Here is a 27738-nt window from a genome sequence, read left to right as displayed (position 1 = left end):
TTTGGGAAACCGGTTTCTCCGCTTCCTTGCGGCTGTGAGCTATCTACATTATCTCCATCCTCATCTTCCTCGTACCCCGAACCCGCTTCCCTGTGTGTTTCTCCAGTGAGGGAGTCATAGCACACGGTTGGGGTAGTGGTGGCTGCACCCCCTAGAATGGCATGCAGCTCCGCGTAGAAGCGGCATGTTTGCGGCTCTGCCCCGGACCTTCTGTTTGCTTCTCTGGCTTTGTGGTAGGCTTGCCTTAGCTCCTTAATTTTCACGCGGCACTGCTGTGCGTCCCTGTTATGGCCTCTGTCCTTCATGGCCTTGGAGACCTTTTCTAATATTTTGCCATTTCGTTTACTGCTTCGGAGTTCAGCTAGCAGTGGTTCGTCTCCCCATATTGCGAGCAGATCCCGTACCTCCCGTTCTGTCCATGCTGGAGCTCTTTTGCGATCCTGGGACTCCATCACGGTTACCTGTGCTGATGAGCTCTGCGTGGTCACCTGTGCTCTCCACGCTGAGCAAACAGGAAATGAAATTCAAACGTTCGCGGGGCTTTTCCTGTCTACCTGGCCAGTGCATCTGAGTTGAGAGTGCTGTCCAGAGCGGTCACAATGAAGCACCGTGGGATAGCTCCCGGAGGCCAATAACGTCGAATTCCGTCCACACTACCCCAATTCCGACCCCCTAAGGCCGATTTTATCACTAATCCCCTCGGAGGTGGAGTAAAGAAACCGGTTTAAAGGGCCCTTTAAGTCGAAAGAAAGGGCTTCGTCGTGTGAACGTGTCCAGGCTTGATTCGACTTAACGCTGCTAAAGTCGACCTAAACACGTAGTGTAGACCAGGCCTCAGTGCTAGATATACAGTAGAACCTCAGTTACAAATACCCGGAGACTGGTGTTCATAACTCTGAAATGTTCATAACTCTGAACAAAACCTTGTGCTTGTTCTTTCAAAAGTTTACAACTGAACATTGGCTTAATACAGCTTTGAAACTTTACTATGCAGAAGAAAAATGCTGCTTTCCCTTTCTTTTTTTTAGTAGTTTACGTTTAACACAGTACTGTATTTGCATTTTTTTTTTGGTCTCTGCTGCTGCCTGATTGTGTACTTCCAGTTCCAAAGAAGGCGTATGGTTGACTGGTCAGTTTGTAAATCTGGTGTTCGTAACTCTGAGGTTCTACTGTACAAACGTGAAATTAAGCATGCGGAAAGAGATTTAACATTAGCTAGATGATATAGCCTTCTAAAGTAAGTGTGAGTAGACCTGTCCATCTAGCAGTCTTTAATTGGTATGATTTGTTTTTACATATGGCACATTATGAAAAATGGTATTTGGCTTCCATGAACAAGAATTTCTCATTCAACAAAATAGTGAAATTGTCCCCAAGAGCATTGCTGCACAGATAACTATTGCAAATTTTCTTAATTTTCAGGCAGCCCCCTGGTGAAAATACTGGGAAAATGGAAAATAAGTATTTCCTTCTTATTTATTATTGTTACTCTGGATAACCCTTGTGCACGTAACAGAAAGATGGCTACCTGTCATGATAATTTGATCCCCTCCCTTTTATTTATTTATTTTTTTGGACACGTTTGGACATTCTGAAACAGTGTTCTGTACTGCATTCTCTTGGCCCTAGGGTTTACTTTTTTATGTTATCTGGAAATCGCTAAGAACAACTATACAGCATGTGGGTGAAGACTCAAAAAAACCCAAACACACACTTGGTGAAGGTTTAGGTCAAGTTTTTAAAGTAAGAAAGGGATAGCCTCGCCCTGTCTAGGGCTATAAATTATACTATTGGGTTGCAGTTGTCAGTCAGACCATATAAATAAATTAAGAACTGAAACAAAATTTGACAGTGTGTGGCTGCAAACAAACATGATGACACTTTATTTTCATGACGTGCTTTAAGGCACTCCCCTTAATGTCATTTCTCTTTGTGCTTTAAGAATGAAGATTCTATAGCACAAGATCTCTGAGAATAAAAAGGTGCTGGAAAGGCTGATGTCTCCATTGCTACAACTAGTGGGATTTTCTGCACTATGATTATTCACAAATCAGATACTCACACACACTAGAATACTATGAATTTTTGTATAGTTATTTCAGTGTCAACTGATGTCTACCAGAGAAATTAAGGCTTTCTTGGATCTTTTAGAGGCACTAGGCAAGTAACCTTTTACTAACCATTTGATGCCTGGAGAACATCTTTAATGTTTTAAAACATTCATAATTTTTGTTTGTGACTATTCTGACATGACATTGCTGCATTTTGTTTTGTCTTAAGAGTAGAAGCTCCAAAGACATGTTAGCTCCAAGAGATTAAATGAAAGATGTTTGGGGGCAGGGTGACGAAAGGGAAATAAAGAAATGCTAAAGAATAACATTCCTGTACAAAAAATACAAGTAACATTCCATGTAGAAGAAATGTTTTTATATTTAACAATTCTTATTTACATCTTTAAACAAGTACTTCATGCAATCATTTCCCATCCCATGCCTCCCCTCAAAGACCTTATTTTAAAAATTACTTACTATGGCATCTTTAACAATAACTCTGGCAACCTGTTCTGCTTGGCAAACGGATGAGGCTTCTGAAATTAGTTTAGTCTCTAAAGGCTTTAAAAGAAGATACAGAAGTATTATTATAAATTTGATTATATTGACAACACAGAGAAGACAAAAAATACTCGGTTACCATTATTTCTTGTGTCATGTAATTTACTTGTCTTTGGCTTTAAGTCAGTAGTCTCCAATCTTTTTACACACAAGATCACTTTTTGAATTTAAGTGCAACTCAGGATCTACCCCGCCCCTTTACTGAGGCCCCGCCCTTTCCCCGAGGCCCCACCCACTCCATCCCTCCTCCCTTCATCGCTCGCTCTCCCCCCACCCTCACTCACTTTCACCTCGAGGCACATATAACTTGGCATCTATCATTTAGATCTCTTCTAATCTAACAGGTCTGTTAAAAGAACAAAAACAAACAAGAGTCTGGCATGCCTAGCTCTCAGGCAGATGGGCAATTTTATATCTCAAGCATACTGCTCTGAGAATTGCCGCTGAAGTTTAAGCAGCCAAGACTGAAAACTCCAATACAGAAACTACTTTAGTGTAACATTGAGGTTGCACAGTCAAAACTTCAAGAGCATGGAATATCTTGTTAAGATCATATACACAAACTCCATTGTGCATTTCCATTATAAGAGAATCTTTAGTTGCATCACAACAGCCTATTCCAGATTAATAAACAACTTTAACACAAGAACTCCAGGCCTGTAGTGCTCAAGTGCTCTGTAAGAAGTTAACTATACATTTAATTAGCTGGCACGTGCACATAAAATGCATTTAACTACATGCACAGCTATAGAGATTAGCAAAGATTCAGGGTGGATTCAGGCTAGGCACTTAACTGCCATTAATTTCAATTTGCAGTGTTGCTGTAGCTGTGTTGGTCCCCCAGTATAGAGAGGCAAGGTGGGAGAGGTGATGTCTTTTAGTGACCAACTGCTTGTGGAAAGGATCTCAGGTCTCAGGAAGAGCTCTGTGAAGCTTGAAAGCTTGTCCCTTCCATCAACTGCAGGTGATCCAATAAAAGACATTACACCTCACCCGCCTTGTGTGTCTCAATCTCACTGGGAGGTAGGTATTCAATCAGTTTGGGCACTTCTGAATATCTGGCCCATTGTGATCAGAAAAATCTGTTAATTCACTAATTACAGTTAATATTTCCTTTGTTTAACAAAGCAGTTGTAAATGCAAAAGACTTTTGAAACACAAGCTGTAAGTATCCAGCACATTTAAGGTAGTTTTATTTAAAAAACCTTTTAAAACGCTGGTTTTGTACATTTAATTAAATTCCCACTCCATCCAAATGCAGTTTGACACCAATCCTTAGTTTTAAAAAACAATAACAACAACAAAAAAAACCACACCCCCCCCCCCGGCCAAAAACATAAAAATGTAAAAATTAAGAATCTAAATAAATGTATGTTAAGCTACATACCGGTAATTACTTATCTAAGTTTGCATAAATATATTGTACCCTCTGGTTACCAGATTTGCCTGTTATTTTGGGGTATGCTCATTTATTAGGGTTATTCTTTTGGGGTGGGGGGGTTATTCTGTAATTCTATCAATGTACTGCTTGTGTCACTTGTGTTCTCATACGGAGCTCTACTTCTCTCTGCTGCAAGTTCCCTCCCAATGGAGCTATTCTGCAGGACCTAGATTCCCCAGGGTTGGATTCTTTATATATTTATTTAAATAAAAGCCCTTTGTTGGCAAACACACGGGTGGAAAGAGATACGGTAGAATTGCATTTAGGTGTCTAATACCAAGAGAAAAACAAATACTTTCCATCGTACTTTAATATTACATTATGGTTAAGATTTTGTAATGGGAATTTTTCATCGAAGTCACGCACAGGCTGTGGGCAATAAACAAAAATTCATGGAAGCCAGTGACCTGTCTGGGTGTGTGTATATGGGGGAGGGTCAGGGGGTTGACGCTGAAGTAGTCATGGAGTTCCATTAAAGTCACGTGACTTTGGTGACAAAATCGAATCCTTAATTATGGCCAAATCCTCCCTTAGTTACACCCCTGAAAACAGCTTAGTTCATAGGTTCATGAGTGTAACGGACAGAAAAATTTGGCCCATCTTAATCAAATAACTTTAAAACTTTAAATATTAAGCAGTTAAGTAAGACTTTTGTTTCTATTAAACCAGTATTGAAGCAAGGTAGACTGGTTTACAATTGTTAACACTGGTCCCATTTTTATGACATTTTCAGCAAGACTTCGTAAAGAAAATTTACATAGATTTTTACGTAAATTTCTTTGTAAACAAAACACTGATCTGAATAAAATGTTTTCTTACAAGGTAATTGATTTTGAATGTTCCTGTTGATAAACATTTGACAGTTAAAGTTCAGTAGCATTATCTAATGACATTTAGAGGATATTTTGTTTTTTTTAAAACATATAATGCATGATGTTAATGAACACAGTGGACAATGCATTTTAATTTCAGAAGTGATAATTCATAAAGAATTTTGCACACAAGTCCAGGATTTAAGTTACCTTTGTTTTGATTTCTTCTGCAAAGCCAGGTGTGTCAGTATCTGGAGGATAGGCAACTGTTACATAGATGTTATAAGGCTTTACCTGTTTTTTGGAAAAACAATTGCATCTCTTAATATGAGGGACATATTGTTAAGTTTCATATATTTATACTGACATTCTATTGCGTTGAGGAGATGTTTCAAACAGGCTAAAATTCTGCAAACATGTATACAGTCTTACAACCAGTTCCCGCAGGATCAGGCCTAGATGATCATGATGGTCCCTTCTGACCTTAAAGTCTGTGAGTCTATTTAAGTACTGCTCTGCTCTTAGAACCAACTGAGAAAAAAGATGCATTTTTATATATCAGATTGTGTGTGTGTGTGTGTGTGTGTGTGTGTGTGTGTGTGTGTGTGTGTGTGTGTGTGTGTGTGTGTGTGTTATAGCATCCTAATTCAGTTTAAAATGGTTTTCACTGTTTTTTTCCTTCTATTGTAACTGAAGGAGCCTACATAACTAAGAATGAGCTGATTCTATGCCTTCTCATGCATCAGAATTCTTTACTGAGCTTCATTCAGTTATACCTGTGCAACTTTATAAACAGTAATGGGGTTTCACAGCTGTCACTGAGGGCTTAATGTGGCATTTAACTATTTGTCATTGGCAATGATGCACAAGATGGAAAGAACACAACTTGACTGTGAGAACAGTAGGCCTAGCAGTTAGAAAAACTTTTACTTGTAAACTAAATATATTTGATACAGAAATTGACAAACATGGCTACTCAATGGTTTTTAACTGGTCACTTTCAGATCAGAACTGCACTTTTAAAAAAGACTGCTCATAATCTGTTAGAACCATTTTAAGGGTCAGTTTCATTTAAATAAATCATAAAGGCTGCGATCTTGTTCTTAATTGGGCTTGTTGTGCAGAGGCATTTTAGTAGTATGGTATGTCAAACCATACATAAGGATGCAAGAGATGCAACATTTTTAATATCTACCAATTATGCTACAAGTAGCTGAGAAATAGATAATCATACCTCCATTTGCAGAGCTTCAGCCAATCCTCGAAGAGCAAACTTGGTTGGAGAATAAGCTGTGTAACCAAATAGTCCCACCTGTCCAGCCTGAGATGATACAAACACAATCCTTCCCATTCTTCGTTCCTTCATGGTAGCAATTACGGCATGGGTTGCGTAAACACTACCCAAGTAGTTGACTGCCATTAACCTCTGTGCAAATATTATGATCATATTTGAATTGTACAGATACAAAATTCTTAGCGTTCAACATCAAGAATCCATATTTATATCGGTCATAGCACAGCAATCATAAGAGGCTTATACTAACTAACAGAACTAATTATAGGAAGGATAGTTATATCCCGAGTTTAGAATAATATACATGCTTGAGGTGAGAATCTTGACCACAAACACTTTATTTTTTTATATATCCTAATGCCATTTAGTGCATTTAATAATGCACTCAGACAAGATGCTGGTCTTCAAAATAAAGTATGCTTAGCAACTTTCAACTATTGGAATCTGATCTGAAGATAGATAAGGCGTTTGGCACCTGTCAAGGAAACAATTCATTTAAATAATCAATCATATGAAAGAATACTGTAAAGAATAAAAGTTACTAAAAACTTTAGATAGTGCCATTGTTTTAAAGATAGGTAGCAGGAAGGTAGTTTGTTGTAAATAAGCAACAGATTTTGGAGATTGTCCAATGACTGGCAGAGTAGCAAAGGGAGAGAAAAGCATGTTGATTTGTGCCTCCAACAGAGTGGTATTGCAATTAACTGATAGGAGACTGTGGAAGATACTGAATTAATATTTTAAATATCGTTTTACAACTGATGCCTAAATATCTTTGTAGTGCTTCACTTTAGAGTACAGAACAAATATAGACTATATAGGGAGGAACAAAACCATAAAGACAGGGGTTAACTTGACTTCAGTTAAACAAAAAAAACTAGCCAACCTTTTCTAAGTCACAAGTATGAAAAGATTTCTCACAAGATCACATCATTTGTGACCCAGATCATAATCAGTCACAGACTAAACTGTAGGATAATTCAATATTCTGACCTGCTTGAGGGCCAATATTCAAAGTAAAGACCAAATCCTGACCCTTACGCAAAGTTCAAGTAAGCAAGCTTTGCATGGAGGACCTCCACAGGGATCAAGAATGAAATCCTCTCATATAGCCACTGAGCTCCAGAGCTGCTACAGCAGTTTAAGGGCTGCTATCATAGCTGTAGTCCCCATTTTGGCCTGTGTTTGCTTAGAGTGAATCCACAGGCCATGCTCTTGCCATTCTTGCATGTCATCCCCCAATAATGGTAACTCAGAGATGCCAGAGAGCCACACTTCACAACACACAAGGGGACCAGGGTCAACACTTGAACAGCCTTTCCATGACAAAAAAAATTCTCCATCCACTTAGTACAGCAGAAACACACAAGTGACAATGCCTGAGGCCATCTACAGAGTGCAGAATTTGTCCCCATACATGTACACCCAAAGTTAAGTAATGCACTTAAGTAAACACACCCAAGTTAAAGTCTAATGCCCTGCAAAAAATAAAAAAGAAGCTCCTAAATAAACTGAAACCTTCCCCTGCAGAAACAAGAGAAAGACATTAATAGTAAATTTAATACAACCACTATCTGTGGTGGCTATTGTACTACATGATTTCAAGTATTTGTCTTAACTAAACTGAAACAGCAAATTAATGTACTTGAATGATACTCAAAATTGCTGATCTGCTTCCTGCATGGCACCATGAAAAGTTGTGTCTGATTTTGCAGCGTGGTTTCAACTACTTTGATTAATGAGCTAGATTTCTTCCTGGGTAACTGGTAGTAACAGAGTAAAGTTTAGTTATAAGACATACTTTTGCAAATTTTAATTTAAGCTGCATGAGTCAATTTGGGTATTTACAGCATAACACAAGGCCCACTGAAGTTAAGGGAAAGACTCACCCTGAATTCAGTGGGCTCTTGTTCAAGTCCTTAATGTGGCAAAACAGCCTAATGAAATACATTCTTAGTATGTATTCAGAACATATGCTCTCCTTTGGGTGTTTTTCATCTGTAGACCAGTAATCTCAACTGGAAAGTAATGAATGCTTTGTGATGAATCATATGTACGCAGTAGTCTTTTACACCAAAAAAAGAATTATTTTAAGTCTCAGAGAAATGCTGACTGTGGGTGAGGATGATCAGTCATTTTCTTGGCTCAGGGCTTGTCTTCACTACAAAAAGTTAACTCAAGTTAGAACTTGTGTGCCATCGGCAGCCCAGCCCCATTCGTTCCCCTGCAGGACCCGAGCGGGACGAGGGGGCTGGGGCCTGCTGCCCCCACTCCGGGGCCGCCGCGGGATTGCACCAGCTGGGCAGCAGCCCAGACGCGACTGGCCAGGGGCTGGCGCAGCGTGCGCGCTGCTAGGTCCCCGCAGCAGGCCCAGGCTCGGGGGGTTCGGGCCCAGGCGCCAGAGCCGCAGCCGCCGAGCTTGGCCATTGGCCGCTTCCTCCCCCCGCGGCAGTGGGAGCTGCAGCAGCGGCTGCTCCAGCAGCGGCTGCTCCCGAGTCCTGCTGCCCATGGGGGGAGAACAGCCGCCGCCTGGCCCCGCGGGCCGTCCCCCTACTCTCCTACCGCCCGACTGAGTCCTGCCTGCTCAGGGCCAGGCCGGACTCTCACTCACCCCGGCCCCGCGCTTCCCCTGCGTCTCCCGGGCCTCCCTCCAGCGCTTGTGGAGGGAGAAGGAATGGTGAGTCTGGGGAAGAGGCGGGGATTCGGGGAGGGAGCCAATGGGGGGGAGGAGGGGCGGAGTCGGGGTGGGGGGGCGCAAGCACTTCCGGGCTCCGGAGCATTTCCTTGTTTGTCCAGGTTCCCGACCGCACATCGGTCGGGATGCGGGACAAACAAGGAAATATCGGGACAGTCCCGATAAAATCGGGACGTCTGGTCACCCTAAGTCCCATCCACATATACAAACCCCTGAGAATGGATGTGCTTTTAACTGAAGTTGGGTGGCCCACAAAGGGGTATGTGCTATTTGTGACATTGTGCAGTCTATATGGTTTTATAAAAACATTAAAAAGAAGTGAATATAATGTAACTGGAATCGTTTTATAAAAATATGATAAGTGAATATAATGTAACTGGAATATGCTTCATGCAAAAGGTCTCTTGGAAGGTATCATTACAAAGCTTATAATCTACTAAGTGTGATCATCCTATTTGTATAAAATGTACCACTCTTGTATCTAAAATTAGAAATATGAAATCTAACTCTGAGGGCCTATTGTAATTATGCAAAGTGTGGGCCATTAATGGTGGTTTGGAATCTTGATGACTCCCATTAACCAGGACCATTGTCTGCAGATGACTGTGTTTACCTGTTAGTCTTCCTGTATATGTGTGTGCTGGCAAGTGGGTAATGAAGTCTTGCAGTGACATGTGATCATGTCACCTGACCTGGAATCCATCTTTAACCTGGTGCTTTTCCAGTGAGGGGTGTGTGGAAACCCAGAGGGACAAAGGGTTCCCGCCTTATGCAAAAGATATATAAAGGGGTGGAAGAGAACGCGAGGGGGGGGGGGGAGGGGGGGGGGGGAGAGGAGCCATCATGAAGAATCCCCTAGCTATCACCTGAGCTGCAACAAGAGCTGTACCATGGGAAAGAATTGTGCCCAGGCCTGGAAGGTGTCCAGTCTGAGAAAAAGCTTACTGAAGCATCTCTGAGGGTGTGATTATCTGTATTCAGTTTGATTAGACAGATTTGCACATTTTATTTTATTTTGTTTGGTGACTTACTTTGCTCTGTCTGTTACTACTTGGAACTACTTAAATCCTACTTTCTGTATTTAATAAAATCACTTTCTACTTAGTAATTAACTCAGAGTATGTATTAATACCTGGGGGAGCAAACAACTGTGCATCTCTCTCTATCAGTGTTATAGAGGGCGAACAATTTATGAGTTTACCCTGTATAAGCTTTATACAGGGTAAAGCTGATTTATTTGGGTTTAGACTCCATTGGGAGTTGGGCATCTGAATGCTAAGGACATGTACACTTCTGTGAGCTGTTTTCAGGTAAACTTGCAGCTTTGGGGCAAGTTATTCAGACCCTGGGTCTGTGTTAGAGCAGACGGGAGTGTCTGGCTCAGCAAGACAGGGTGCTGGAGTCCTGAGCTGGCAGGGAAAACAGGAATAGAAGTAGTCTTGGTACATTGGGTGGCAGCTCCCAAGGGGGTTTCTGTGATCCAACCTGTCACACTATTGCTTGAGCTAGCATGACTTGTCAGCTGCTCACACAATCACTCTGGCCTCCTCCACACAAAATGTTGCCAACATAGCCAATATCAACGGGGGTGGGGGGGAGGGGAGAAAGAGAGAGGGATTGAGAGGAGATCATCCTCCTCAGCTGACATAGCCATGCTGGCAACTATGAAGAAGACTGGTTCTGTCTGCATAGCTAATGTCATTCAGGGAGGTGGTGTAGCTATGACGGCAGAAGGAGTTCTGCCAGCTTCCAATGTGGGGATCTGCCATCATAGCAATACTAGCCAAAGTCTTATAGGGTAGACAAGACCCTGTATGCTGCTTGAGGAGCATTTTGTGGCTGTTCTCACCTGTGATAGTCTAACTCTAAAGGAGTTAATGCAAGTGTAGACAACTCAAGTTAACTCAGCAGTGAAGAGACATAGCTTAAGACTCTTCAAGGGTACAAAGTCTAAGGCCTTGGCTACACTCAGGCCTTCCCAGCGCTGCCGCGGCAGTGCTGTGAAGCGCGAGTGTAGTCGCGCCGCCAGTGCTGCGAGAGAGCTGTAAGTACTCCACCTCTCCGAGGGGAATAGCTTGCAGTACTGCGAGCAAGTGTGCAGCGCTGCAGGCTCTGATTACACTGGCGCTTTACAGCGCTGTACTCGGGGGGGGGGGGGGGGGGCGTTTTCACACCCCCGAGCGCAGCAAGTTGCAGTGCTGTACAGTGCCAGTGTAGCCAAGGCCTAAAATATGATATTCTGCAAGACTGCTAACAGATGAAGGCTTGAATTATGAGCAACATAGAGGCGGCTTATCACTTTTGTATCAATTCTGAATAAAACCTAAACATAGAGCTTGTCTACACAATGCATTAGTTTGCACTAAAAGTACCCTAATGTGCACCAGCCAGATCCACATGGGCCAGTTAGTGCACAACACGTTAGTGAGCACTAGCATTTACACCTCTCTAGTGCAGAGTAATGCACCATGCAGACAAGCCCACAACTGTCAAGCTGAACAGAATAGTTAATAGTGTCCTCTTGATAACCACTAAGTGATACTATATACCCAAACACTTAATGAGTGATATACTGATAAACTGCCTTTATAAATCTGTCCTAAATTTCTCAAATCCCTTAAATTTCTTTTATCAAGTGAAGAATTTGCTTGTAATTATTTCATTCACAAAACATAGCGGTTTCTTGTTTAGAGCTAATGATCTTCAATTTTCAAACTCTTTATGGAGTTCATTGGGATTGTCCTAGTTTAAAAAAACAACAACAAAAAACAAAAACACATTTTCATTTTTTTGGGGAGGAAGATGCTTAAAAAAACACCACACACTAAGTGTCCACCCGTCTCCTCTATATCTATATATAAAAAAGAAAACTGTCACAGCATTAAAAGTTTCAAATTGTGACTTCAGTACATATATTTTATTTCAGCTTCCAGGACCTCAGAATAGACAGTTTACTTGATATAAATGTTAGATTAGCTATTCTTTAGAAATTATGCCCAATTATCTGTTAAAGGGGGAAGGGGGAAAAAGCGTACTCACTTCAAAACAGCTCACTTCAAGATCCTCAAATTTTCCTGTAACTGATGTTCCAGCACAGTTTATAAGCATGTCAACTGGACCCAACTTCTCTTGAGCCTATACAAAAGTTAGTATGCATATTGGTAACAGTGAAAATATTTTTTGTACATTGCAGCAACTTTAATGTTCAAAATCATGAAAAGAAAATACATTTACTATAAATATGTAGCATACAAGGAGAAAATTCCTGAAAAATAGACAAATGAATTACTTTCTTACTTGTTTAAGGACGTTCTCCACATGTCCATAGTCTTTAGACACATCAACAGACATACAAAGCACAACCTAATGAAGGAAAAGGGAATGAAAGGTTCAATGATGAAACAAAGAGAATAGAGTCCTATTGCTTTAAAATGCTATAAAAGTCAAATGTTTTTCTGCAAATCAAAATATGGCTTTGGAGAAGTCAATAAGAAGCTACTGAAGTGCAGGGTATTAACATTTCAATTTTACTTACAAATACTACTATAGGTCTAATCATTTAGGCTGAGAAAATTCACTTATAAGTTAACCAGCTAAGAGATAGCAATCAAGTTTAATGGTTTCAAAACCTGTAATTCAATTTCAGCATTTGTCGATATTGACGGTCAGATAATCAATATGGCTCACGGATGTTAAAACTTGCAGGCAAACTTAACAAGTAGTTTTTGCAAGTCACAAAAGTCCCTGGCTTGTTCTGTGGAGCTCTTTGGAAATTCAGGATTAACACCTATTTTAAAAATGCAATATAAAACAAAAGAGTAAAACAGCATTGTTTTACTTAATTCCATGCTAATGATGCAGTCTCAGTATGCTAGAAACTATGCTTTTCTTTTCCACAGGTTGTTTATCAACAGGATGTTAAGCTTGTAGAACAAGTTTTTTTTTTTTTTTTAAACTGTATGGTGGCATGCTTCTTAATTGGGACAGCTGCCAGGAACAGATTCCATGGAAAGCATTTCAATGAGTAATTCGTTAATCATACACAGTTGTGGCAAATATTTATGATAGGACAGTGTCTCATGTGGCCTCCTTGAGGGCACTCCTCTCAGGACTCTAGCTATCGCCTTTCTTGGGAAGGGAATCTGTGTTTCTCTCCCTCCAGATTAGGGATTTAGGCGCAATTTCCTCTTGCAGCTCACTTTGATCACCTTTGCAAGCCTGAGTTTACTTCAGCACCTGTCATCCTGTTTTCTGTAGGGGCAATGACAGGTTTAACCAGTAACCAACCAGCCTTCATAAAGCAAAGTATTTATTTAGAAGGAAAGCATTACAGAGAAAACATATCTTGAAAGACAACAAACAGCTTATATGCATGCCTGTCTACCAGGCATCACCATCTTACATATGGAGACCCTGGTGATTTCAAAGCCCTTCAAAACCCTTTCTGGAGGGTCTGTCCCTCTTGGTCAGTGTCATTTCAGTGTCTGTGACCCTTCTTCTATAGCTATGTATAAACTACAAGCTAGAAGTGTGATTTTCCTCCTCATGCACACACATGCACACCAACTTGATAATAAATAGCAGCGTGGTCATGATAGCACGGATAGTGGCTGAGTACAAACCAGCCTTGAACCAGGCTCAGCCATGCCTCTGCTGCTGCTACCTGTGCTACACTTTTATTTCTACTCATATTAGCTCAATGAGAGCTAGTGCAAATACATATACACAACCAGGGAAATCACATCACTAGCTTGTAGTGTAAATGTAGCCTACATCAAGTTGGTCATTTTACAGAAGTTCTTAGTTCTTTGTTTACTGGACCTCTTGAACCTGGTCAAAACTAGTATATACACAACTTCCACCAGGGGGTGATCCTTCTGAAGACTTGTTTACTTGGGTAGCAATTCACCACCCCTCACCCGCAATATTTGTAAGTTCTGGATTGTTTATTCACACTTTTGGTGACTCTACTCCTCACTACCCCTAGCAAATGCATTAGTTGTCCTGTTCCAGGAAATAAGTTTACCCCTTCCCAGTTTAGCAGGTAACAATACAAGGTCAGAGGAGAAACAACATCAAACCCATTTTTCATAAAAAACAACATAAATTTCTCAGTTCTCCACAGAAAGAGAACACCCTCCCATAAGAGGTGTGAAACAGCATTTGATAATGTAATTTTATATTTGTATAACCCTTGATAGCACTTTTCTTTGGGGTCCATGAAGTCCACAACTCCTAATCTGGGAGACAGAGAAATGTAAATAAGAATCGTGGGTCAGGATTTTTTTTGCAAAGAGCAGTAAATACATAAAACTGATAGAAACCAATTGCTATGGTTGAAAGTTAGTCAACCAGTAACTCTCAGGAAAATCGGTATTTCATGGACCCCACATTCCACCTTGTAGGCACTGGTTGTTGAAGGTCTTCAATTTTGGGAGCAACTCTTGGTTGAAGGGCAGCAGTGCTGTTTAGGCTCCCAACTGTCACACTAGAGCCACCAGAAATTCAATCTTAGCCTGCTTCTTACAGCAACGCTAGCTCCTTTGCTGAACCGCCAGTGACACACTAGTTCAACAACTTGAGACCATTCTGCCTCTCACATTTTAAGGATGGGATTGCAAGTAGGGACTTCTGCATTCTAGTTCTGATGTTGGCCCCCCTCTGTGGCTTTCATTGTCACCCAATGGTCTTTCTCAAACTCTCCCCAGGAGTTTTTAAACGGTTTTCAACAAGTTAACATCATGGCTGGCTCTAGTTATGATGTATGCAGACACACAAAGTTAACATACCATAATTGTGGAAGCTAACCATGTGTCCAGTTGGCCAGCAGTCTAGATTGCATATGCTTGTCTTCCTGTGGCCAGACTGCAACGTTTAATTTTTCTGTGTAAACAGAACCTGCTAATCATTCCTGTGTGTAAGGTTGGATTGTCTTTCCTCCCAGCATTCTGTGCAGCGGGACATCTGAGACACACTGCACCACAAGTTGCTGTTGGCACTATACACTTCCCGTCTGTGCATTCTATTTCCTAGTGAGACAGTACACAATACATGCCCAGATATCCCCAGAAAGCATTGCTACAGAGTTAGGTGGGATGATAGGTGCGCACACAAAAACAAGAGAATGACAAACAGGTGCTTTGTGGGAAAAAAGGCACTGTCTTGACAAGTACTGTGTTTCTTACAAATGAGTCAGATGAATGGATTGCGTGGTTACAGAACACTTACAATTGTACTTTGTACCTTAGTTTCCGTATCCGTAAAATGGGGATAATACTTAACTATCTCACAAAGACTTGGGTGATGAGCCAGTTTGTTTGTAAAACTCCAAATATGTGCTAAAATCGACCAGTTGGCATACAAAATGTGCCATACCCCGTAAGAAGCCCTCGCGCTTATTTGGACAAGTGTCTCCTGAAAGATTTTTTTTGAAATGTTATCAATTATTACATTTTAATTTCTAATTAAATTATTAATTTTAGCAATTATCCCCACACAAACAAGTCTCCACTTCTGCTGCAAGAGGCTCTTAGGAGGACATAAAGGTACATACACAAGTACACTTTTTATATGAAGTGAGTTAACTATGTTTGAAATGCATCCCAAAAAGTTGTATTGCTAAATCCAGCCTTGTGGTGTGTTCACGGTGGACAAAAACTGGTTATAATATCAGGGAGGATAAAAAGAAGGTTGAATGTTTATTTGCAGGCCCACCCAAAAATTAGTAAGAAAGGCTTTTGACTATTGTGCTCTACACCATCCTGCTTTCTTAAAGCTGCTAATTCAATTTTACCAACATTTTCGTAATGCTTTTTTTATACAATTTAAGAAAAAAGCAATTTTAAAAAGACAATGTTGACTTGAAACAGCTGAATGCAACTGCAGGACCAGTCAAACTGTACAACCTTAATTCAGCCCTCTTGCACATACGCATTATGATCAAGGCCAGATTTAGGGGCAGGCAACCCAGGCGACTGGCTGGAGTGCCGAGCTTGGGGTGCTGTTTTTGCTGTTTGAGACAAAAGAAAAAATAGAATGTTTGAAGTAAAACGTTTCAGGTATTCCATATGTGGATTCATTTTTCCACTAACCTCCTAGAATGTTCGGGACCTTTGTAGAATCTCATGGAATTGAAAACTACATTTTCCTCGAATCTCCAAGAATGCTGTCAGCCATGCCCTTGTGGGTATATATGGGGCAGCGGGTCGCAAGTCAGTCAGTGAGATATAAGAACGAACTGAAGTGAAGTGAGAGCCCAGCTGCAATATTGTGAACCTTGTTTTGTTGTGTAATTGTGAAAGTCTACTTGTATTTTAAGACTTGAAGAATGTAAGTAGTGACCAATAAAGGATATATTTAATCAGATGCCAGAGATATCTATCGAACCCCTATCTACACAACAATATAAAAGAAATACTGTTACTTCTTTTGCCATACTTAACACGTCATGTTTGATGACTTTCTAAGACTGAGGAACATAGACTTTTGCTCTCCCTAATACTGTCTGTTTTCCCCCATAGAAAATAAAAGATGCCCCTGAAGAAGCCTTCAGAAGCTCTTTATAGGAAGCAAAAAGCTCAATTACAATCTAGTTTGCAGCAAGGGACAAATTTGATGGGAAAATATCTGAAAAGGAACAACATAGATGGGGTTTTAGGCAGTAGCGATTGTCCCAGTGCAGAAGAAATTGAGGCGTGAAGAGTAAATGATGAAGTCCCATTATTAAGGAATTAGCAGATTTACCTGAAGATAAGGAATGAAAATATAAGGAAACTGATGGAGAATCATCCAGTTTTCCTGGTAGCGTAAAGGAGAGTGATGATAAAGAAGAAGAATGTGGCTGACATGAAAAGGTGAGTAATGACAAAGAAAAATCTGGTTTACATGAAAAGGAGAGAAATGATAAAGAAGAATCAGACTTACATGATGACAGAAACAGCAGTGAGAAAAATTGCACACCACAAATGGATACATCAGATCCTGCTTTATGACCAGCGATTCTAAACTCTGCCGATATTGATCGTACAATTTGGAACGGGCCGGGCAAAATATGATGTTAGTTTGATGTTAGCAATATCAACAGCAGTAGAGAAATCAGAACCTTGTATTTGCATCTAGACAGGTAAAATGCCTTTCAAGTTAAAATGTATCATATATTAATTTGTAAACTTCAGTATTTCAGGACACAAGCACTTCTTTTTTAAAAGCGAGACTAGTGAAACCACGTAGTGGGGTTGGGAGGGGGAGTTTCCCCTCCTCCCCTTTTCTTTTTTACTGTTATGTAGCACAACCGCTTGGTATTCAGTACACAGTGGAGGCAATGATCTTACCTGTTTATCATTAACGGAGTATTTTTCAATTTCTTTCTTTGTCTGCAACAGCTTGCTCTAAAATGAATATAAAGCACAATTAAGGCACTGCAATCATGAGAATTTACTACTTTCTGGTATTTCACTGAAGCTAAAAACATTTCAGCCCACTAACGACTACTATTTTAATTTTGTAAAAACAGCCCTGCAATTGGTAAATGTATGAGATCTTGACTAAGGCTCAAAATTGCTATTTTCATTAATCTTTAAAAAAAAAAAAAATAAGCTGCAGTTTTGAAACACTTTCCTTTCCCCTATCCCTGAGGTTAACATCAGAAAAAAACCTCTACAATGATAATGTTAAGACTGAGACTGAACACTTCAGTTATTACATTTAATTTAGGGCTGTCAATTAATCGCAGTTAACTCAGGCGATTAACACAAAAAAAATAATCGTGATTAATTGCAGTTTTAATCGCACTGTTAAACAATAGAATACCAACTGAAATTTATTAAATATTTTTGAATGTTTTTCTATAATTTTCCAATATATTGATTTCAACTACAACACAGAATACAAAGTGTACATTGCTCACTTTATATTATTTTTTATTACAAATATTTGCACTGTAAAATGATTAACCAAAGGAATAATATTTTTCAATTCACCTCATACAAGTACTTTAATACAATCTCTTTATCATGAAAGTGCAACTTACAAATGTGTTTTTTTGTTACATAACTGCACTCAAAAACAAAACAATATAAAACTTTACAACCTCCAAGTCTACTTAGCCCTACTTCTTCAGCCAATCGCTAAGACAAAACAAGTTTGTTTACATTTACGAGAGATAATGTTGCCCACTTCTTATTTACAATGTCACCAGAAAGTGAGAACAGGCATTCGTATGGCACTTTTGTGCCGGCATTGCAAGGTATTTATGTGCCAGATATGCTGAACATTCGTATGAACATTCATGATTTGGCCACCATTCCAGAGGACATGCTTCTATGCTGACGACGCCCGTTAAAAGAATAATGCGTCAATTAAATTTTTGACTGAAGTCCTTGGGGGAGAATTGTATGTCTCCAGTTCTGTTTTACCCACATTCTGCCATATATTTCATGTTATAGTAGTCTCGGATGATGACTCAGCACATGTTCGTTTTAAGACCACTTTCGCTGAAGATCTGACAAAACGCAAAGAAGGTACCAATGTGAGATTTCTAAAGATAGCTACAGCACTCGACCCAAGGTTTAAGAATCTGAAGTGCCTTCCAAAATCTGAGAGGGATGAGGTGTGGAGTATGCTTTCGGAAGTCTTAAAAGAGCAGCATTCCAATGCAGAAACTACAGAACTCAAACCACTAAAAATGAAAATCAACCTTCTGCTGGTGGCATCCGACTCAGATGATGAAAATCAACATGCGTCGTCCTACACTGCTTTGGATTGTTATCGAGCAGAACCCATCGTCAACATGGACGCATGTCCTCTGGAATGGTGGTTGAAGCATGAAGGGACATATGAATCTTTAGCACATCTGGCATGTAAATATTTTGCAACACCAGCTACAACAATGCCATGTAAATGCCTGTTCTCACTTTCAGGTGACATTGTGAACAAGAAGCGGGCAACATTATCTCCCATAAATGTAAACAAGCTTATTTGTCTTAGCGACTGGCTGAACAAGATGTAGGGCTAAGTAGACTTATAGGCTGTAAAGTTTTATATTGTTTTATTTTTGAATTCGGTTATTTTTTTGTACATAATTCTACATTTGCAAGTTCAACTTTCATGACAAAGATTGCACTACAGTTCTTGTATTAGGTGAATTGAAAATACTATTTCTTTTGTTTTTTACAGTGCAAATATTTGTAATAAAAAATATAAAGTGAGCACTGTACACTTTGTATTGTGTTGCAATTGAAATCAATATATTTGAAAATATATAAAACAACCAAAAATATTTAAATAAATAGTATTCTATTATTGTTTAATCGTGCTATTAATCTGTTTAATCGCCTGACAGCCCTCATTTAATTACATGAAGAGATTAGGAATTTGTACGTTATTGCTTTACAGGTTACTGTTTATTTATATGATTGTTTAAATCATACTGAAGAACACGTGGAATAACCGCATAACAAACCAACCAATCATTTATTCCAGAACTCGGAACAGGTAAGGAAAGTTTGAAATTTCACTTTTTTGGGGGGGGGGGGCAGTGTGAAGGTAATTTTAAATTTATCAGACTGGTCAAGATTATGCAAAAGACTTTTTCAGCTATGTAAGTTACCAAACATAACAACTATAGGTAACTGAAAAAATCCCAATTATTTTTATGTTTAATTTCAAAGTTTGCTATATGTTTCCTGATTTCTTTCCCCGGCCCCTATTTATTGACAAAAATCTGAAACCTGGAAAGTTTTCAGTTCAGTTTTTCCATTGAAAAAGCTAGATGTTTTCTGAAAAATTAAATGAGCTCAAATAGCAAGAGATAAATCAATTTAAGGGAAAGATTTAATTAAGTCAGGCTTAAATTGGTTTTTTTAATCTTAAAATTATTAGAGGCCTGACAGAAAGTGTTCTCTGAATTCTAAGTATTCATTTGTCAAATCCACCACTTGTTGACAAGAATTTAAAAGGCAACAGCATAGGACAGACAAATCTGCATTGTATGATATAGCAGTGAATCATACTACTATACTATATTGTATGATACGCTGAAGGTCCTATCTTTTAGACTAATACAAACCGAGTCAGTAGACTATTAGAGTAAATACAATAAATGCTATTCCCCAGGCTGTGCCCATACCATCACTGATGAGTTGGGTCCTACCAAATTCACAGTCCATTTTTGTAAATTTCACAGCCACAGCATTTTAAAAATCTTGAATTTCACGGTTTCAGATATTTAAATCTTAAAATTCACGGTGTTGTAACAAAACATGAATATGCATTTGAAAACGGCAAAATATAAACATGTAAAGCCCTTAAGACTCAGCGTTTCTCACACTGGGGGTCCCGACCCAAAAGGGAACAACAAGGCTATTGTAGGGGGTCACAGTATTGCTACTCTTACTTCTGCGCTGCCTTTAGAGCTGAGCAGCTGGAGAGCAGTGGCTGCTGGACAAGTGCCCAGCTCTGAAATCAGCACTGCCACCAGCAACAGCACAGAAGTAAGGGTAGCAATACCATGATCCCCTACAATAGCCTTGCGACCCCCTTTTGGATCAGGACCCCTGCTTTGAGAAACGCCGTCAACTTTTGTATACTTTTACCCTATAGCATAGGGTACTTTTAAAATATAGTGTAAATAGGGTGACGAGAAAGCAAATGTGAAAAATCGGGACAGAGGATGGGGGGGGGGGGGCAATAGGAGCCTATACAAGAAAAAAGAGCCAAAAATCAGGACTGTCCCTATAAAAATCAGGACATCTGGTCACCCTATGTGTAAAATTACGTAACAGACCATATTTCACGGTCCGTGACACACTTTTCATGGCCATGAATTTGGTAGGGCCCTACTGATGAGAACAACCTACGATAACAGAAATGTTGGACTGTGTTCCATAAGAAACAGACACAGAAGAAACCAATCTTTTCCAAATGAAAGAAGAACTACCAGGGAGGAAAGAAGTTACATGTTCTTGAAAGCAACAGTTACAGAAAACAAACAGCCTATGTAAATATAAAATTTTCCAGTCAATAACATTTCTAAGACACATTCAGAATCTGTTATAGTTACAAGCCAGTGACTCACTCACATTGCTTGGACAGAGAAAAACTCATCGGATTTTAGTTACTTCAATTAAAATATTCATCAGCAACACAGTATGAACAATTACTGCCAAACTATATTATTTTATAACACATCCCTATTTTAAACGAAACCTCTATTCTAAACACATTATTTAGTTACTAAACATACATATAAAAAGTTACCTCATTTCTTGCAATCAGAGTTATAAACGCACCCTGCTTATAGCATTCAATAGCAACACATTTTCCAATTCCACTGGAACCTCCAGTTACCTAAAAAAAAAAAAATGATACATCATTTAGGTAATTTAATTATTACTTTGAACAGCAGCTTTACCAACAATCCATTATTTTCATCTCCCCAGCCCTACAAATCATATCTGCATTCTCAGAGTTCTTAATCATTCTCTGAAATATATCAAAGGTGACAATTAGCCTATCAAAGATACATTGTAGAAAAGTGAGTATACAAAAAACACACAAAGAAAAAACCAAAACAAAAAACAGAGCTATCTTACATCAAGGAGTTTTTCAAATTTTCTTTTTTAGTTCAGTATTAGCTGTATATACAATTTGATACTAATATGCAATGTCCTACTTCAACCTTTAATCTAGAATCTGAACAGATCTTTAGTCCCTACCCTAGACCTCACTTCCATCTGGCCTGATTTTTTGCTGGTCTCTTATCTATTGCACAAACATTTTATTTGTCAAACTCAGTTGTAACAGACTGAACTCTGTAAAACAACTGATACAAAGGTTTCTCTAAGGAGACAAGACAGTTCATAGCAAACTTTAAATCAGAATGAATGCTGGCTGGCCAGCCCTTTAATCTTTTACTATTAACTAACTATTGGATCAAATCCAACGCTGTATATATGAAGTAGCAATAGAAATCCGTTGTACAACAAAGAACATAGTTCAACTTCGCTCAGTGAAGATGTAATCTTGACAAAAAGCCAAAGTTCAAATTTATAGCCTATGATTCAAAATACCTTCTTCTCTGTTAAACAATTAGGCAATTCAACTAAATTATAAAATTGAGTATAGCTATTGAGTATTTTTCTTTTGTGTTTATTTTTTCTAAAATTCAGTCTATTTCATAGAAATTGTAAGATATGTATGGTTGTTCTTATTGGTCAGATATATTGAAAATTAATGTCAGGATCACTTGGGTATTTTATGGATTTTTTTAAATTAGTGTTTTGCCCAAATTTTCCTCCCACTGTAAAACAAGAAAACCGATAAGCTGTAAAACTGAGTAAAATTCAGCTCTTCCCATGTCTATATTATTAACTTTTCAATCCCGCAACTAGGCAATATAATTAACAAAAACTTGACATTTTGAAATAGCTAGGATCAGTTCCTTTAAAACAAAACAAAAGAACCACGAAAAGTGACTATGGAAAATGTCTTTGGGATTGTTTTAACAATTAAAGCAGAAACCATTTCCCCATCACACTCCTCTTCAAAAAGACTTAAAATTAAGTATTATTAAAACTGGCTCTTATATCATTCTTTTCATCCAGAGATCTCAAAACACTTCAAAGAGAAAGAGGTGGTATTCTCCATATTATAGATGGGGAGATCACATCCCTACTTTAAACTACACCTCTGTTTTAAACAATTTAAGACATAATTTAGTTAGTAAACATACATATAAAAAGTTACCTCATTTCTTGCATTCAGTAGCAACACATTTTCCAAAACTGAGGCAGAGCTGAGTCAGCAAAAGAAGCAGAACTACTAGGACTCCTGATCCCCAATCCAGTGCTCTCTCCACTAAACCATGCTGCCTCCGCACCTGTCTCTACCACTATGTATAATCCCATGATTTCATAAAAAGGCTATCCTTGACTTGTGTTCCATCCCCAGAAGCAGGAGGGAATTAAGAGTAAGAATTCCTGGGTTCTGTTCCCAGCTCTGCCTCTTTTAGAATACTTAAATTTCTGTGCCTCGGCTTTTGCACACAAAGATGGCCATGGCCAAAGAAGTGTTAATTATCAGATGTAAGTCATACAACTAAAGGTACTAGACATGATATTTGACAAGACTGGGGTTGTGGTGGCTTTATTTTGGGGAGGGAGTGGAGTAGGAAGGGGTGTGAAGCAATCTCTCTATTACTTGGCTTGAAAAAAACTAAAGAAAGAACCACTAGGCTAAATATTATTCAAAGTTTCATTAAGTCCTACAAGGTTCTTCCTGCAAGATAATACTTGAGATATTGTGTGTGTGCCACCAGGAAAAAGAGAGCCTCTGAATATGCTCCAGAATTAAACAGTTTTATCTACTGAGAGATATTCTAAACAATAATTGTATTTCTTGTCAAATGGTGATAATTTATTAAAAAAAGACATCTGAAAATGTCTAATTTGCAACAGTATTCCTTACTTCTGTGTGAAATATGAAAACAGGAAACTCTGGTATGGATCTATTAATGCACAGTTTACATGACTTAAATTAAATTGCATTTAAGCGCTACAGGATTACCAGCATTCCCAAACAACTTTATAAATTTGAAAGCTATGCTCAGTTCAGAACAGCCAAAGGTTTCTATATGAAAACATTAAACTAAAAATTTTCCTGAACACAGGTAGGTCTACAAATGTATCTGTTAAAATAATACCTTATGCGATGAAACACTGTTTTAAAAAAATATTTCATGAACAGTTTTTAGAACCCACAAAACCACACTAGAGCAAATGTTCTCCTTCAATAATGAATTTTTAATTATGCAATTACATCTTATGAACTCTTTTTGTCATGTAATTCCTGTAATAACAGAGTACTTAAATTCTAATGCTCCCTGAGTGGGGAATGGTAATATAAACAGGATCCCCAGAACCTCCTCCTTATGGCACAATCACCTAAGGTTTTTTACCTAATGTACCACATAGCAGGTAAACACTGAAATCTAAACTTGTGAAATTTAAATGGCCATTATCAAAGTTAAAATGCCAAAAACTGAGCTACCTTAGAAAGGTTTGCTGTAAGTTTCAGTTAGTCATCCCAATCAGTAATGTTTTGTGAATGAGTGTGACTAAATTCATGTTAAAGAAAACTGTAAAATGGGAAAGCTTAAAGTTTGTGGGGCTTTTTCTTTTTAAAAAGGCCTTGATTTTTCCCATTTAAGAATTCTGAGTCATCAGAGTAGTTTTTAGAAAAGGTAAATACGTTGACAGCAACAGATAGACCTAAGGATGTAGGTGCTGTATGTATGAGAAATGGGATTACAAAATGATAAGTGGCTTTATAAAATTCACGACACAAAGAGCACCCTGATTGTCTGTTCAGTTATACCCAGGTCAAACAACACAAGTACAGTAATAGGGCAAGATCCTCACTCTTGTTCTAGCCCCTTTATGCTATGTGAGAGGGCCAGAGATGCATAAAGGGGCCCTAAAAACCCTGATTGTACCTGGTGGAGAATTTCCCCTAGTACTAGCACTGTGGAAATAGCTGCTAAGTTTGCCTTCGGATGACCTTATTGTAAGCCCTAGCACGCAGGGGCTTTGCCAAGACAGGAGGGGTCTGGGCCACAGTGCTGCAAAGATTCCAGGTAACACCGTAGCCCACTGTATTAGGGATGCTGCTGTAACTTAGGCACATCTCCAGAGCTGTCTAGGTTATGCTGTCAAGTATCAGAGGGGTAGCCGTGTTAGTCTGAATCTGTAAAAAGCAACAGAGGGTCCCTGTGGCACCTTTAAGGCTAACAGAAGTATTGGAGCATAAGCTTTCGTGGGTGAATGCCCACTTCATCAGACGCAAGTAATGGAAATTTCCAGAGGCAGGTATAAATCAGTATGGAGATAACGAGGTTAGTTCAATCAGGGAGGGTGAGGTGCTCTGCTAGCAGTTGAGGTGTGAACACCAAGGGAGGAGAAACTGCTTCTGTAGTTGGATAGCCATTCACAGTCTTTGTTTAATCCTGATCTGATGGTGTCAAATTTGCAAATGAACTGGAGCTCAGCAGTTTCTCTTTGGAGTCTGGTCCTGAAGTTTTGGTTATGCTGGTGGCCACTGAAGTTTGCAAAATTGCCCAGTTTGGGAGGGTGCAAAGGTAGCTCCTAGGCCTGTGAGTTCTAGACTGTGCCTCTTACAGGTGCAACACAAATTAACCCCCAGTGCCGGTGGTCCACTTGTATTTAGAGGTCTGACCTCAAGAAATGCAGAGCACCCACAACTCCCATAGAAATCTATGGCGTCATGGATGCTCTGGCAAATGTAATTAAACTATAAGCTCCCTATATGCATTTAAAGCAATGTGTGGCTTTTTGTCCCTGCCGTCAAGGCCCATCTGTTTTCCCTATTCCCTATTTATCTGCACATACACTTTCACTATGCCTGCCTCACACCTTCTAAAAACTCACTATCTACCATGATACCAACAGGCAACGAATAAGCTTCTTATGGAGAGAAGGAGTATTTTTAAATTTGAAAAAAGGACATGCCACCTGACCACTTTATTCGTATGTTGTCCCCATTTTCCTCCACGCTCTGATTTATCTTGAAGAGAATAAGCCTTGGACTATCAATTCTTTTGTGTTTATAAAACCTGTACCACACTGCAGATGCTACTGGAAACAATAAATATGAAGTATCCAGTAAATCTAGGGTTATAAGTGTCATTAAAGACTAATAAGTTCAATTTAACAATATAAAATACTGAAGGTAGTGTTCATTCCCAGTAATTCAGATGCATGTCTTTTGCCAGCTGAGATATGCAATGGTTCCCTGGAGAGACACACACAGAGCATATCTCTCATTGCTTAGACATCCCCAGTGCACACAATACTATCTTAAACACGTAGGGCACTGACAGTGGCTCAGCAGTTAAGAACTACCTCTAGATAGGTGCTCAGCTACTACAGTGAGGACAAAAATATAAATCCCCTGGGTTTAGAAATGTGAGGTCCCTTCCTTGCCACTTAAATTACATTATGTCTGAACAGGGCAATCAGTTATCATCATCACCACCACCTTGTTGTACCATAGAAGTGCTTTTTAAACTGATCCTCCAATCCCACTTAGTCCTGACACAAACTTCTTTTGCTAGGTCTTCTTGTTGGGGAGGGGGGTCAAGTAGGGGTCAAGGAAGCTCGCTGCTTTTAGAGCAAACAATACATGTGTGTGTGTATATATATATATATATATATATATATATATATATATATATATACATATACATATACACACACATACCTCACAGTATATGTGCATATGTGTGTGTACATTATACATCCAACCCACAGTATATGTGCATTTATATATGCATGTGGTGTATACACACACATGCACACAATGTATCTATACACACACCTATATACACCCCACCACCCCCACACTATATGCATTTGGATATACACAACGTATTTATACACACCCCATGCACTCCATCCATATACTATGTGTATATACACAAACATGCACCCTAAGTATTTATAGACACACACCGCTACACCCTCACTCTGTGTATAGATGTGTGTCTACACACAGACACAGGCGCACTACATCCCCACCTCACGTACAAATGCGTCCACACACACACACTCCTCTGTACACAGCGGGCGGGGTGTACAGGTGTGCATACAGACATACACACAGCGATGTCCTCGCAGGGTCCCCATCTCGAGTCACCCGCTGCCCCCCAACCGGGAAACCAGGTCAAGGCGGCATCTTCGCCCCGACACCAGCCTGGGCCCAGGGCCGCCCACCCGGCAGGGCGATGGGGCCGGAGGGGAGGGCGAAAAAGCCCGGGGCGGAGAGAGGCGGCAGCGCCCCCACACTCACCACGACGTGGGCGCCGGGCAGCTTGAGGGGCTTGGGGCTGATGAGCGGCGACACCATGTAGAGCAGCAGCACGAAGGCCACGACACAGGCGGCCGCCAGCAACAGCAGCATGGCTCGGGGCGGGCGGGGCCGCGCGGGCTGCTCCGGGGGGCCGCGGCCGACAGCGCCAGGGGCCAGCTCGCTCCGCAGCGGCGGCCGCTCTGCGCCGCCCCAGTCCTGGCCCTAGGGTGCCGCTCTGGCAGAGGAGGCGGGAGGAGGAGGGAAAGGGCGGACAGCGGCTCCGTGATTGGCCCGCGGGGCGGGTGAGATGCGAGGGGATTGGCTAGCCGGGCGGGTCGGAGGTCTGTGGGGCGTGATCCTGCCCGGGGATTGGCCAGCGTGGCGTAAGGTGCGAGGGGATAGGTGCCCCGTGAGTGCGTCCAGGGCCGCAGGGCGTTAGAAGCAAGGGGGGAGGAGACTTGCGCGAGCGCCCCCTGGGTGCGAGCGGGGAGTTTGCTCCTGGCCGGGCCTTGCCGCTGCCCCGGACCGGGCCCTGGCCCTAGGGAACGCGCGCGCGGTGAACAGGCCGCCGCTGCCGGGCGCAGGAGGGTCAGGCCGGGCTCGCGCCCGCGGATTGCACAGGACAGGAGCGCAGAGCTCCCAGCCTGCTCCTCCTGCTGGGAGTTTTGCCCTCTCTGGCAGGAAATTTGGGGACCGCCGGCCGGGCTCTGGTTTGCAAAGGTGCTGCTGAGCACCCGTAGCTGTCACTGGATCTCGGCTGGTGCTGCTGCTCAGCGTGGCTGACACTCAGGAAGGCCCACGCTTTTGAGCAGCTGTTGAGTAGCTAAGAAAGAGCATGTGGGGGGCTCAGAGAGCTAGTAGTCCTGGCTACAGAGCGCGAGCAAATTGTTTGCAGGACAGCAATTAAAAACACAAAACTGCCTGGGCAATCGGAATTAAACAACTCCTCCGCTTTAACCAAAGAATTTATTTGCTATAAGCATATAGGTCTCTGAGTTTTCTCAGCCGAGGATATAATTATT

At 40.4% G+C, this 27738-nt stretch overlaps 1 protein-coding gene across 1 annotated transcript in view; it reads right to left on the bottom strand.

Annotated features, from left to right (window-relative positions):
- Positions 1–26827, bottom strand: part of KDSR (3-ketodihydrosphingosine reductase) — a 31975-nt gene extending 5148 nt beyond the window's left edge. The window contains exons 1-8 of the mRNA XM_065399423.1: positions 26717–26827; positions 21110–21199; positions 17185–17241; positions 12152–12217; positions 11894–11989; positions 6100–6291; positions 5076–5159; positions 2529–2612 (exon numbers count right to left, since the gene is read on the bottom strand). Coding sequence (XP_065255495.1) covers positions 2529–2612; positions 5076–5159; positions 6100–6291; positions 11894–11989; positions 12152–12217; positions 17185–17241; positions 21110–21199; positions 26717–26827 — 780 coding nt within the window. The remainder of the gene's footprint in view (positions 1–2528; positions 2613–5075; positions 5160–6099; positions 6292–11893; positions 11990–12151; positions 12218–17184; positions 17242–21109; positions 21200–26716) is intronic.
- Between the last annotated feature and the right edge of the window lie 911 nt (positions 26828–27738).

This window comes from Emys orbicularis, chromosome 2, assembly GCF_028017835.1.
Source record: "Emys orbicularis isolate rEmyOrb1 chromosome 2, rEmyOrb1.hap1, whole genome shotgun sequence".
NCBI classification, from domain to species: domain Eukaryota; kingdom Metazoa; phylum Chordata; order Testudines; family Emydidae; genus Emys; species Emys orbicularis.
Note: the sequence above shows the minus strand (reverse complement) of the source record. Positions and strands in the feature narration are given on the sequence as shown.